At 39.5% G+C, this 15,524-nt stretch overlaps 1 protein-coding gene across 1 annotated transcript; it reads right to left on the minus strand.

Annotated features, from left to right (window-relative positions):
* Positions 1-5,791: 5,791 nt before the first annotated feature.
* On the minus strand, positions 5,792-10,912 carry LOC121507190 (E3 ubiquitin-protein ligase TRIM35-like). The gene is made up of 2 exons (XM_041783392.1): positions 10,871-10,912; positions 5,792-7,501 (listed from the first exon to the last, which is right to left on the minus strand). The coding sequence occupies exon 2, from the start codon at positions 7,482-7,484 to the stop codon at positions 6,105-6,107; it is 1,380 nt and encodes a 459-aa protein (XP_041639326.1). The 5' UTR covers positions 7,485-7,501; positions 10,871-10,912; the 3' UTR covers positions 5,792-6,104.
* Positions 10,913-15,524: the final 4,612 nt, after the last annotated feature.

The following is a 15,524-nucleotide window of genomic DNA, read 5'->3' on the forward strand; positions in this document are numbered from 1 at the left end:
GAACATCTTTAATAACCAGATATCTCTGAATATAAATGAGCTGATTAGCTAATTAGGGCTCATTTAGTGATATGGAGGCCCCGGCAAACACTGGTACAAGGCCCTCATCTCTTCAACACATCAGAACAGCTGGAGAAGCATTTTAACACTAATGAGGTTAATTATCAACACATCAGTCACATGACTGGGTATAAAAGCAGCATTTTATAGAGGCAGAGTCTCTCAGAAGTAAAGGTGGACAGAGGTTCAACAATCTGTGAGAAACTGAGTCTAAAATAGTGGAACAGTTTCAGAAAAATGTTCCTCAATGTAAAACAGTGAAGACTTTGAGTCTCCTACCACTACTACTACTACTACTGCATTAAAAACAGGCATGATTCTGTAGTGAAATCCCTGCATGGGCTCAGGAACATTCCAGAAATCATCGTCTGTCAACACAGTTGGCCGTGCCATCCACCAATGACAGTTAAAGCTGATCATGGAGAGAAGAAGCCATATGTGACCAGGATCCAGAAACACCGTGGTCCGTCTTCTCTGGACCAAAACTCATTTAACATGAACTGAGGAAACATGGAAAACTATTCTGTGGTCAGAGGAAACATGGAAAACTGTTCTGTGGTCAGAGGAAACATGGAAAACTGTTCTGTGGTCAGAGGAAACCACATTCAAAATTATTTTTGGAAATCACAGAATCAGCATCAGAAAAGAAAAATCCAGCAAAGAAGACCCAGATAGAATCCTACAGCAAACAAGAATGGAACAAAATTCCTCTCCATCAGCTGCTCTCCTCACTTCAGACTGTTGTTAAGGAAGAGGAGATGCTACACCATGGTAAACATAGACCTGTCCCTACTTTTCTGAGAAGTGTTGCTGCCATCAGATTCAGAATGAGCTAATATTTCTATAAATGTTAAAATGTCTCTGTTTAACTCTGATCTGTTGTTTCTGTTCTGTTGTGGATCAAATATGGTTTATGAGATTCAACGATCACTGACTCCTGTTTTTACTCGTAGTCACATTTACATGAACTGTTGTGTCTTTCATTCTGTTCATTTCTAGATATCTGGATCACCTCTGCCATGATTCTAAAGACAGTCATCTCCTCCTCGTCCAGGACTTAGATGGTACCAAACTGGCTCAGATTAGAGGACTCCTTCTCCTTGGGAACCAGTATTCACATTGCTCTAAACCAGGTAACTGTTTTGTTAAAACCAGTTTGCATTTCTTTCCCATTTGTGTTAGAAAGAAGGTGTGATGAGAAAAACAAGAGTCCCAGTATAGATCCATGAGGTCCACCACAGAGATGGTCCTTCTTATAATAAAGAGTTTCCAACGTTGTAAATCCAGCAAATTCATGTTGTCTTCTTATTCTGGAAATTTTTCTTGTGTTTCTTTTCCTCAGACAGTCTAATAGTAGGAGATGTTTGTTTTTTTTTTTACCTTGACATGTTTCCATTGTCATCTGCAGTCTTCCTCTGAAGCCTCAGCTGACCGCTGTGACGTGTCCTTATATGCTGTTCTTCCCAGGCGTGGTCAACTTGATGGACCTGACAGGCTGACCATGCCCCCCCTACTATTAGACTATCTGAAGAAAAGAAACACAAGAAGTTTTCAACATTTCTGGCAATTCTTTAAAAAAAATGTGCCAAAACCTTAAACACCAACATTTCCTTTCATCAGATATCAGGATCAGCTGATCAGGCCGCTGTGGTGTCCTCTACACTGACACCAGTGGGACGGCCCTAAATTCAGGTCAGAGCAGAGAGAACGCTCTCCTTAAACAAACTCAGGGGAAGATTCATCATGTTGGAATGTTTCTCTGGTTTTGAATAGTCATTACCAGGAAGAGGTCACGTGACTGATCAACAGCTGATGGTGGGAAATAACTTCCTACACACTCAGACGTCTAGATTAAAAACATAGTCGCTGTAATTCTGCTGAGTCATCAGAATATCATCAAAGTCATTGTAGTTTAGACGTGAAACGTCAGTCCTCTTGTTGAAAGTTCAAGGATGAACAAAGACTTCAGCAGACCGCCGTCTGCCAGCCTCACTACCACCCCTCTAACTTCTTCCTACAGCTGACTGGAAAGGTCAGCTGAAATACAGCGATCTGCTGATACCGATCAATATTTATCAGCTCAGATCTACCTGTCTGCAGCTGATACCGATCAATATTTATCAGCTCAGATCTACCTGTCTGCAGCTGATACCGATCAATATTTATCAGCTCAGATCTACCTGTCTGCAGCTGATACCGATCAATATTTATCAGCTCAGATCTACCTGTCTGCAGCTGATACCATGCTGATCATGTTGTTCATTCAAACTCTGCATGTCTTCATAGTTGAGTAAAAATAAGTGACTTAGCGAGTCATTAAAAGACTTGTCATTTAAAAAGCACTTTAGCCCTGCTAACGTCAAATATCATCACTGTTTCTCACATGCACACCTGCACTCAAGCCCCACCCACAGGGTTAGGACAGAGAATGGACCCTGATGAACCCAGAGACTGGACCCTGATGAACCCAGAGAATGGACCCTGATAAACCCAGAGAATGGACCCTGATAAACCCAGAGAATGGACCCTGATAAACCCAGAGAATGGACCCTGATAAACCCAGAGAATGGACCCTGATAAACCCAGAGAATGGACCCTGATAAACCCAGAGAATGGACCCTGATAAACCCAGAGAATGGACCCTGATAAACCCAGAGACTGGACCCTGATAAACCCAGAGAATGGACCCTGATAAACCCAGAGACTGGACCCTGATAAACCAGAGACTGGACCCTGATAAACCAGAAACTGGACCCTGATAAACCCAGACAATGGACCCTGATAGACCCAGAGACTGGACCCTGATAAATCCAGAGAATGGACCCTGATAAACCCAGAGACTGGACCCTGATAAACCAGAGAAGGGACCCTGATAAATCAGAGACTGGACCCTGATAAACCAGAAGCTGGACCCTGATAAACCAGAGACCAGACCCTGATAAACCAGAGACTGGACCCTGATAAACCCAGAGACTGGACCCTGATAAACCCAGAGAATGGACCCTGATAAACCCAGAGACTGGACCCTGATAAATCCAGAGAATGGACCCTGATAAATCCAGAGACTGGACCCTGATAAACCTAGAGAATGGACCCTGATAAATCCAGAGACTGGACCCTGATAAACCCAGAGAATGGACCCTGATAAATCCAGAGACTGGACCCTGATAAATCCAGAGACTGGACCCTGATAAATCCAGAGACTGGACCCTGATAAATCCAGAGACTGGACCCTGATAAATCCAAAGACTGGACCCTGATAAATCCAGAGACTGGACCCTGATAAATCCAGAGACTGGACCCTGATAAACCCAGGTCCCCTCCCCAGCTGTGATTTCCTGATATCAGTGAGTTTTATCACTATTCTGGGACCAGCCTGGGTCCTGATACTCAGTTTCTTTATTTTGGACCTGAAGAGAGTCAGACTGTTATTTTTGAAAGGGAAGATTATTCCTTTGTGCCACTTTTTAACCTCATTAACCATTTTCCACTTTTATTTGACCCTTTCTGTCAGAATTGTTGCATTTTTTTGCCTTGAAGTTGTCTCTGTTTGGTCTTTATTTTCTGTATGTGTATCTATTTAGTGTAACTTAAATAACTGCGCTATAATACCTAGACTCATATTTACCTAACATAAGTTAATCTATTAACCGCATTCATGTTGTTTCTCCATCCACTGTCAGACTGTAAGAAGGCTCTCTGTGCTAACATGCCTCACCTCATATGAACATGGCACTAATCTACCATCTTAAATTCTTATAATAAATAATCTTATTCCTGTAAGTCTGCCCACATCCTGTCATATCTATGATGTTGTCCAGTCAGCATTCTTGCGATCATACCATCCATGCCCACAGACTCACTAGAAATATCCACAAGAGTGTGAACATATTTCATTCTTTCTACTACTTCCATGTTTATTTCCTGTACACTGAGAGCAGAGCTACCTAAGTCTTCATTCCTTGTTTAAAGCTGACTCTACTAAACACAGCTGATGTTGGCTTTCTGTTCCCCTGCAGCTCAAAGACATTAGGATGTTTTAAATAAACTAAACTTTATCAGATCCTCCTGTTAGAGCCTCACATTTATCTGTATCAGGACTTCCACTACATACATGTTGACGTCGTTTATGAACGATTTCACCTAAAATGACCCGTTTCACAGCTAAAATGAGTTTGTCCTCCTCGTGCTAATCTCTCCGTCTGTGTGTGTTCCTGCAGGAGGAAGCTCAAACACACTCCTCTGTTTGTTGTGGTGTGATGAGGAGTGAGTTCACTCTGCTGTGTTAGTGCAACATCAAAGATCAAACATGCACACACTCCCAGGAGTGTTAATACCTGCTTTATTCAACCGGACACCCACTCCAGCTGGATTTAACAAGAACCACAGACTATTCACATTCTCAGATCCATCTTTGCTGCTTCTGTTAATCACTGGTTTGTTCATTAACTTTAAACGAAGACAATTATTGGTTCCTCCTCTATGAGCTGTACGTACTGATTAGGTCAGATCATAGGGATGTGGATCCGCAGTACTCACAAACACCCAAATATCAGACTGATCCTGAAATATTCATGCTGTTTTAGTCTCACAATGCAAAGCACCAGCCAGTCAGAGGTGAAAACTGTGACCTCAGTTAGTCCCTTCAACATCGTAACAAGGTGAGTTTGGAGTGTTTGCCAGAGCGAATCAAGATTTCCCCATCGTAACGCATAATTCTCTTTATTATGGCAGTAAATCCAGACAGCATACGTAGGTTAGAACGGGGAGGTTAGAACCCATCGAGAGTCAAACGCAAAGAAGATTGTTTTCATGATAAACCTTTAGTTTAGAAAAAGGATGAAAAATATTCTGGATTATGGGGAAGAGATCCTTCAGGCCAGCTCAGACTACACAAATTTTTTGGTCGTTCACGACAGCACCATGTCAGACTATCCAACCAAAATCCTGTCCTGTCTTGGCCGACAGCCTAGCCACACTACAAGAGTGATCCTGACCGCTCACCGTATGCTGACGTCACCACCGTGTCCGTGACTGAGTGCGAGTTTACAGGTTGACGGGGGGGGGGGGGTCACAGAGCGCTAAGTGATTGTAGCGGTCTTTAGCTCGTAAAAAAGTAAAATAACAAACAATTATGGATTGGATTATGAATAACAGTTACGGATTTATTAAAAGGAGGACAACATGGACTGGCTCTCCTCCAGATAGAACTTAAGGGCTGCATGTGAAAACGTAAATAAAATCAAATAAAATTTATGCATCAGTTTAGGGAATAAAAGGGGATAAAAGTGGTAAATCTAGTAAATGATGATTTAAAGATAATGAGCAAATGTTCTGTTGTTAGACGTCAGGATTCACGTCGTTGACGTCAGGTCAGGGATTCAAACTAGACGACCATGTGAGAAAAGCTCTGACATGCTGGTCTTGTTGAACCGTGGTCATGGGGCGTCTTGGACGCGTCGTTAATTATGTCACACTACAAGACTGTTAGTTGTTCCTGACTCTGTAAATTGGGCCCAAGTTTTGACGTTGCAGTCGGGTTTAACCCCTTAAAGCCTGTTGTCACATATTTGATACATACTTTTATGATACCTCTATCCAATCATTATGTTCATAAATTACTAAAAAAACTTCTGAATACAATCTGATAAATGATAAAAATGCCCTCAAGTGGATTATCAGTTACCAAAAACACCTAATGTGTCAAATGAGATAAAAATATATGTATGTTAAATTTTATGGAAATTTTGATTTTTTGGATTTCAGTAGAAAGTTAAATAAATATTTCAATTCCAACAAATTTTAATTTTCTGGCCATAACTTGTATTTTCGGGCTTTAATGGGTTAAATCTGGCTGAATTTGTGTAGTCTGGGCCGGCCTTTAAGACACCTCAAGCTCACCTTTAAAGCTGGTTAAATGAAGGTCATGTTTACACTACCACATCGAAAAACTCGGCCCAGATTGGTGGGTCAGTAGACCAATCAGAGCACTGACAAAGGGTGAACTTGATGATTAAAGTGAGTTGGAGGAAAACAACAAATATCTAGAAGGAAGGCTGTTTTAAAGCCACACAGATCTTCCTGGGTAAAATCTTGATTTCATCCCCAGTACTAATGAAGGGAAACATCCTCTTAGTGAAAGTGTGAGTGAAGGTGTGGATCTGCACATCGGTGTCAGGGTCAGAGAACGACAGCTTTCCTTCATCCCAGTTCAGACTCACTCTGATCCTGTCGATCACCAGCGACACAGGGACTTTAGTTTCTGGAGTTGATGGTGAGCGTACTGAGTATTCATCTTCATGGAACATTAATCTCCATGTTTTGGACATTATGTATTTCTTCCTCTGGTCAGACTCTTCAAACATACCCAGGATCCAGTACTCACTGTCTCCCACCTCCACGTCCCAGCTGTGAGTCCCTGAGTTAAAGCCCTTGGAGCCCAGGACGGCCCAGGAATAACCGAACCGCTCTGGATTATCAGGAACTTTCTGCAGGTCGTCTTCAGTCATGGAGGTCAGATCATTGGACAACATGAGGAAACATCCAGCGGTGTTTGGGTCTAGAATGACAGGCGTGTAGGAGACCAGACCCTTCATCTTGATCCAGACGTTGAAGCTCAGGTTGCCCAGGTGTTTGGCCTGGTCTATCAGAACTCCTGAGAGCAGCTGTGGATCCTCCAGCAGGGGGCACTCCTGGACACTTTCCACTATGTCCTTGTAGTATTTCAGGAATGAGACGTCTTCGGCGGTCAGCTCATCCTCGGTGTCTTTGACTTCTTGTGAAAGAACTGTTATCTGCTCGCTCAGATCATCTATCTGCTCCTTCATCTTCTGACTCTTCTGCTCCTCTTCCTCCCTCAGTGCACGCAGCCTGGCCTCCTCTTCCTCCGTTAGAAACTCACGAAGCTTCTTAAACTGCTCCTTAATCTGCTTCTCTGTGCGTTGGGCCTGGGCCATGATGAATGCCATAGTTTGATCAAACATCTCTTTAACTTTATTTAAACTCTTTAACTTCTCCTTTAAGGGCTGCAGAGCTTCCTGAAGCATCTTCTTCTGTTGTCGAGCAGCTTCATCGATGGGTCTGAATCTGTGATTGGTGTGTTTTTCTGAGTCTCTGCAGATGAGGCACACTGGCTCCTGATGGTCCAGACAGAAGAGTTTGAGTTTCTCAGAGTGCAGATGGCAGAGATCTTCTGAAACTTTCTGCTGCAAAAAGGCCTCACACAGGTTCTTTAACACCAGGTTACACGGTGGGTTTTTCCTTGAAAGTCTCTTACAAACGGGACACTCCCGTGTTGGTTTCTCTCTCCACCAGCTCTGCACACAGACTTTACAGAAGCTGTGGCTACATAACAGCACGACAGGATCCCTGAAGACATCGTGACAGACCGGACAGCACAGATCCTCCTCTGAGCTGGAAGCCATTAAGTCTCCAAGCCAAGCTGAAAATAAAGCAGACGGCATGTTAGTGGGGAAGTCTGACTCCCTAGCTGGCCTTAAAAACCTGCTGCTCTGCCCTTTTTCCTTCAAACTAATCCTTGAATGCAGTACAGAGAACAAACTGTATGTTTGGTTAACATCAGGATAAGAACTACAGTGCTGTGGAAAGTATTCACCCCTACATGGTTTTTGTCTCTGCATTTTTGTCACACTTAAATGTCTCACTTCATCAAACTAATTTTAATCTTAGACAAAGATAACCTGAGTTAATAAAGTGAGAGTTTAAATGATGGTTTCATTATTCAGGATAAATCCATCCAAACCTACCGGGTCCTCTGTGAATCAGTCCTCCCCCCTAACCCTGGTAACATCTGTGATAACTGTCAGTGAGTCTCTAACATCCCTGTGGAGGAATGCTGTCCCATTCTTCTCTGCAGAATAGTTTTCATTGGAGGGTTTTCCAGCATGAACTTCCTGTTTAAGGTCACAGCATCTCAGTTATGGAGTTATTATTGTTGCAAAAGTATTTAAAAATGTGTACAAAGATCTGCGCACAAATCCACAAATGTGTGTACAGATCGGCAAATGTGTGCGAAGTTTTGCAAATTTGTACAAAGATCCACAAATGCATGCACTAATCTGCTAATATGTAGACCAGTTTGAAATTGTGGACTTAGTTCATTTTGGTTCAGAATCTGCCTCTCACTTGGCTGTCATACACACCTGACTTTTGCAACACTTGTACCGTGCACAATTTGTACTCAGATCCATAAGCGTGCACTGAGATCTGTAAGTGTGAAGGCTGGGTCTGTTGCCCTCAGCGCAGACTCACAGGCAAGGCTGCCTTTCTCATCACATAGGCCTGAAGCAGCAGTTAAGACGTAGTAGCGGCACTATATAACGTCAGTATGGAAGGAGAAATTTTATCATGTTATACTGTTATTGTTATTGTTCATATTTTCATTGAAAGAGTGAATGAAATAATGACTTCCTTATCTCCAAAATCGTGTCACAGCAGTGGTTGAATCGCCATCGCTACAAGACAGGGGTTCATTGTGTTGTATTGTGACGCTGTATGAGCAATAAGATTGATAGAGTGGTCTGTAACATTTCTATTTATATAAATAACAGGGGAAGGGAAAGACTGTCATGGCATGGAGCTAAATGGTACTGACCGACATCTAAATCACATTACTCCACTGATGGTGGATGTGTCGATCAAGTGGCTGAGTGGCAGCATCACGGACTTTCATTCACAGAGTCCTGGGCTTGAATCTTGCACTGTTCTGAAAATGTATTTCTTATTACCTGGCCAGGAAACATATTGGACTTGAAAATTTGCTTTAATGTGTGATTAAAACGATCGGCCTGACGAAATATTCATTTCAGTCCATTACAGTTCGCACTAAACAGTCATTTTAATATTTTGATCATTTGCTCTGACATCACGCCGATAGCTCCGTCAGCTGCCCTAAAAATAGAAAATCACTCTGCAGTCCGGTGAGCAAAGGAATCACAACATAAAAATGTAAAAGCTAAAGTTCTGCTGTGGCCACCAGAACATCTCTGAAATTAGAGACCTCAGAGTCACCTGGCTCTGCCAGTGTGGTGCTGATCCTGCACCTGCAGCACAAATGGCGCCAGCGTGATGACTCTGTCCACTGGTGAAGACTCCCTCTACCTGTCATCTACTCCCGCCCGTGCATGTTCAGATTCTGTCCTGATGCTGATTCACTGAAAGCATCCAATATTCATCCAGCTGATCAGGTGGCTGAGTGGCAATATCAGGGAATTTCATTTACGTAGTTGTTGGTTCAAATTTCACTATATAATACATTACAATATAAATTCTATACATTTATTTCTTATTACCTGTTTGTTTTTTTGCTGGTAACTTTTATGCACTGATCAAGAATTTAATCTCTCAGGCCAGGAAATAGACGCGCTGTTTGTTATGCTTGCACACATTTGCAAATCTTTGCACGTATTTGTGGATTTGTGTGCAGATCTTTGTATGCATTTGCAAATACTTTTGCAACAGTAATAGCTCCATACTGAGTCAGATCCAAGTCCAGACTTTGACTAGACCACTCCAGAACCTTCATCTAGTCTTTAGTCCAGTCAGAGGTGGACTTGCTGGTGTGTTTGGGATCATGGTCCTGATCCAGAACCCAAGTGATCTTGATCTTGAGGTCATGAACTGATGGTCGGACACTCTCCTTCAGGATTTTCTGCTAGAGAGCAGAATTCATGGTTCCATCAATTACAAAGAGAGGTTATAAATCTAAAAATGAGTGTGTGTGTATATATATATATATACATATATATATGTATATATATGTATATATATATATGTATATACATACACACACACATATATATGTATATACATATATATATATACACACATATATATATATGTATATATGTATATATATATATATATGTATATATATATGTATATACATATATATATATATACACACACACATATATATATATATATACATATATATATATATATGTATATATATATATATGTATATATATATATGTATGTATATATATGTATATATGTATGTATATATATATATATGTATATATATGTATATATATATATTAGATCTATATTTCTATATTTTCTCATTAAACTTCTTGCTTCAATAGTGACAAACATGGAGACAAAAATTTACTAAGAATAATAGTTATAATAATAATAATCATAATAATCAAAATAATAATAATAATAACAATAATAAATGTATCTCTAAAGTGCTTTCAGTCATATAAGGACACTGAAAATAAAAAGCCAGATTTCAGTAGAAACTTCATTTTAAGTGTAAACCTTAAATGTTCATCTATGCAGGCATAAAAATATGAAATACTTTAGAGACAGGTCTGCTCTGTTTCATGCTGTCTCTGCTGTGATTTACAGTAAAATAGAGCCGCTGTCCTCAGAGGAGCTTTTTCTGTTGTTGAGATACGTGAAGTTATTTCTCTATCAGGTCAGCTCCACCTAAAAAAGCAGAAACATCCCAGATACTAACTAAATGATGTGGTCTGAGGGGGTTAAAGGTTATTTACATCTGTCTTTGGAGAATTCCTCTTTAACAATAGTGTCAGGATATTACAGCATCTGCCCTGAGTGTTTGTTTGCTCATGGAGCTAATGGAGGGTTTTATTTAGTAAAACAGCCTTTTTTACAGACCGGAAGCCCTCCTGAACTCTCCAGACTAGTTTCAGGGACTCTGTGCTGGATTCTCCGTCAGCAGCAGGTCTCAGTCTGTTTCTAGACCTTTCTGAGTGTCAGCATCAAAGCTCTGACTCTGCTGACTGTCCTCTCTCAGCGGGACAGCGACCGTGAATCTTACCGTGAGTGCGGCGATTATGTCCAGGAAGAGAACCGGAAACCACGTCTTCTTCTGCTTCTCTTGTATTATTAACGGGTTATAAACAGCTTAAAGGTGCACAGCGCCACCTGCTGTACAAGAGAGTGCAGCTTCATGTCGACATCCTCAGGTTATATTCCAGCTGCCAATCAAAATCATTTTAACGTTATTTGGAAAACAGACGCCACTATATTAGACAGAATGACGTCATTAAAGCTAGACCCCACTATATTAGAGAGAATGATGTCATTAAAGCTAGACCCCACTATATTAGAGAATGATGTCATTAAAGCTAGACCCCACTATATTAGAGAATGATGTCATTAAAGCTAGACCCCACTATATTAGAGAGAATGATGTCATTAAAGCTAGACCCCACTATATTAGAGAGAATGATGTCATTAAAGCTAGACCCCACTATATTAGAGAATGATGTCATTAAAGCTAGACCCCACTATATTAGAGAATGATGTCATTAAAGCTAGACCCCACTATATTAGAGAATGATGTCATTAAAGCTAGACCCCACTATATTAGAGAATGATGTCATTAAAGCTAGACCCCACTATATTAGAGAATGATGTCATTAAAGCTAGACCCCACTATATTAGAGAATGATGTCATTAAAGCTAGACCCCACTATATTAGAGAATGATGTCATTAAAGCTAGACCCCACTATATTAGAGAATGATGTCATTAAAGCTAGACCCCACTATATTAGAGAATGACGTCATTAAAGCTAGACCCCACTATATTAGAGAATGACGTCATTAAAGCTAGACCCCACTATATTAGAGAATGATGTCATTAAAGCTAGACCCCACTATATTAGAGAATGATGTCATTATAGCTAGACCCACTATATTAGAGAATGATGTCATTAAAGCTAGACCCACTATATTAGAGAATGATGTCATTAAAGCTAGACCCACTATATTAGAGAATGATGTCATTAAAGCTAGACCCACTATATTAGAGAATGATGTCATTAAAGCTAGACCCCACTATATTAGAGAATGATGTCATTAAAGCTAGACCCCACTATATTAGAGAATGATGTCATTAAAGCTAGACCCCACTATATTAGAGAATGATGTCATTAAAGCTAGACCCCACTATATTAGAGAATGATGTCATTAAAGCTAGACCCCACTATATTAGAGAGAATGATGTCATAAAAGCTAGACACCACTATATAAGAGAGAATTATGTCATTAAAGCTAGACCCACTATATTAGAGAATGATGTCATTAAAGCTAGACCCCACTATATTAGAGAATGATGTCATTAAAGCTAGACCCCACTATATTAGAGAATGATGTCATTAAAGCTAGACCCCACTATATTAGAGAATGATGTCATTAAAGCTAGACCCCACTATATTAGAGAATGATGTCATTAAAGCTAGACCCCACTATATTAGAGAGAATGATGTCATTAAAGCTAGACCCCACTATATTAGAGAATGATGTCATTAAAGCTAGACCCCACTATATTAGAGAATGATGTCATTAAAGCTAGACCCCACTATATTAGAGAATGATGTCATTAAAGCTAGACCCCACTATATTAGAGAGAATGATGTCATTAAAGCTAGACCCCACTATATTAGAGAATGATGTCATTAAAGCTAGACCCCACTATATTAGAGAATGATGTCATTAAAGCTAGACCCCACTATATTAGAGAATGATGTCATTAAAGCTAGACCCCACTATATTAGAGAGAATGATGTCATTAAAGCTAGACCCCACTATATTAGAGAGAATGATGTCATTAAAGCTAGACCCCACTATATTAGAGAATGATGTCATTAAAGCTAGACACCACTATATTAGAGAGAATGATGTCATTAAAGCTAGACCCCACTATATTAGAGAGAATGATGTCATTAAAGCTAGACCCCACTATATTAGAGAATGATGTCATTAAAGCTAGACCCCACTATATTAGAGAATGACGTCATTAAAGCTAGACCCCACTATATTAGAGAGAATGATGTCATTAAAGCTAGACCACACTATATTAGAGAATGATGTCATAAAAGCTAGACCCCACTATATTATAGAATGATGTCATTAAATATAGACACCACTATATTAGAGAGAATGATGTCATTAAAGCTAGACCCCACTATATTAGAGAATGATGTCATTAAAGCTAGACCCCACTATATTAGAGAATGATGTCATTAAAGCTAGACCCCACTATATTAGAGAATGATGTCATTAAAGCTAGACCCCACTATATTAGAGAGAATGATGTCATTAAAGCTAGACCCCACTATATTAGAGAGAATGATGTCATTAAAGCTAGACCCCACTATATTAGAGAGAATGATGTCATTAAAGCTAGACCCCACTATATTAGAGAATGATGTCATTAAAGCTAGACCCCACTATATTAGAGAGAATGATGTCATTAAAGCTAGACCCCACTATATTAGAGAGAATGATGTCATTAAAGCTAGACCCCACTATATTAGAGAGAATGATGTCATTAAAGCTAGACCCCACTATATTAGAGAATGATGTCATTAAAGCTAGACCCCACTATATTAGAGAGAATGATGTCATTAAAGCTAGACCCCACTATATTAGAGAATGATGTCATTAAAGCTAGACCCCACTATATTAGAGAATGATGTCATTAAAGCTAGACCCCACTATATTAGAGAATGATGTCATTAAAGCTAGACCCCACTATATTAGAGAGAATGATGTCATTAAAGCTAGACACCACTATATTAGAGAGAATGATGTCATTAAAGCTAGACCCCACTATATTAGAGAATGATGTCATTAAAGCTAGACCCCACTATATTAGAGAGAATGATGTCATTAAAGCTAGACCCCACTATATTAGAGAGAATGATGTCATTAAAGCTAGACCCCACTATATTAGAGAATGATGTCATTAAAGCTAGACCCCACTATATTAGAGAATGATGTCATTAAAGCTAGACCCCACTATATTAGAGAATGATGTCATTAAAGCTAGACCCCAATATATTAGAGAATGATGTCATTAAAGCTAGACCCCACTATATTAGAGAGAATGATGTCATTAAAGCTAGACCCCACTATATTAGAGAATGATGTCATTAAAGCTAGACCCCACTATATTAGAGAATGATGTCATTAAAGCTAGACCCCACTATATTAGAGAATGATGTCATTAAAGCTAGACCCCACTATATTAGAGAGAATTGATGTCATTAAAGCTAGACCCCACTATATTAGAGAATGATGTCATTAAAGCTAGACCCCACTATATTAGAGAATGATGTCATTAAAGCTAGACCCCACTATATTAGAGAATGATGTCATTACAGCTAGACCCCACTATATTAGAGAGAATGATGTCATTAAAGCTAGACCCCACTATATTAGAGAATGATGTCATTAAAGCTAGACCCCACTATATTAGAGAATGATGTCATTAAAGCTAGACCCCACTATATTAGAGAATGATGTCATTAAAGCTAGACCCCACTATATTAGAGAGAATGATGTCATTAAAGCTAGACCCCACTATATTAGAGAATGATGTCATTAAAGCTAGACCCCACTATATTAGAGAGAATGATGTCATTAAAGCTAGACCCCACTATATTAGAGAGAATGATGTCATTAAAGCTAGACCCCACTATATTAGAGAGAATGATGTCATTAAAGCTAGACCCCACTATATTAGAGAATGATGTCATTAAAGCTAGACCCCACTATATTAGAGAGAATGATGTCATTAAAGCTAGACCCCACTATATTAGAGAATGATGTCATTAAAGCTAGACCCCACTATATTAGAGAATGATGTCATTAAAGCTAGACCCCACTATATTAGAGAGAATGATGTCATTAAAGCTAGACCCCACTATATTAGAGAATGATGTCATTAAAGCTAGACCCCACTATATTAGAGAATGATGTCATTAAAGCTAGACCCCACTATATTAGAGAGAATGATGTCATTAAAGCTAGACCCCACTATATTAGAGAATGATGTCATTAAAGCTAGACCCCACTATATTAGAGAATGATGTCATTAAAGCTAGACCCCACTATATTAGAGAATGATGTCATTAAAGCTAGACCCCACTATATTAGAGAGAATGATGTCATTAAAGCTAGACCCCACTATATTAGAGAGAATGATGTCATTAAAGCTAGACCCCACTATATTAGAGAATGATGTCATTAAAGCTAGACCCCACTATATTAGAGAGAATGATGTCATTAAAGCTAGACCCCACTATATTAGAGAATGATGTCATTAAAGCTAGACCCCACTATATTAGAGAGAATGATGTCATTAAAGCTAGACCCCACTATATTAGAGAATGATGTCATTAAAGCTAGACCCCACTATATTAGAGAATGATGTCATTAAAGCTAGACCCCACTATATTAGAGAATGATGTCATTAAAGCTAGACCCCACTATATTAGAGAATGATGTCATTAAAGCTAGACCCCACTATATTAGAGAATGATGTCATTAAAGCTAGACCCCACTATATTAGAGAATGACGTCATTAAAGCTAGACCCCACTATATTAGAGAGAATGATGTCATTACAGCTAGACCCCACTATATTAGAGAGAATGATGTCATTACAGCTAGACCCCACTATA

Source organism: Cheilinus undulatus, linkage group 3, assembly GCF_018320785.1.
Source record: "Cheilinus undulatus linkage group 3, ASM1832078v1, whole genome shotgun sequence".
NCBI lineage: Eukaryota > Metazoa > Chordata > Actinopteri > Labriformes > Labridae > Cheilinus > Cheilinus undulatus.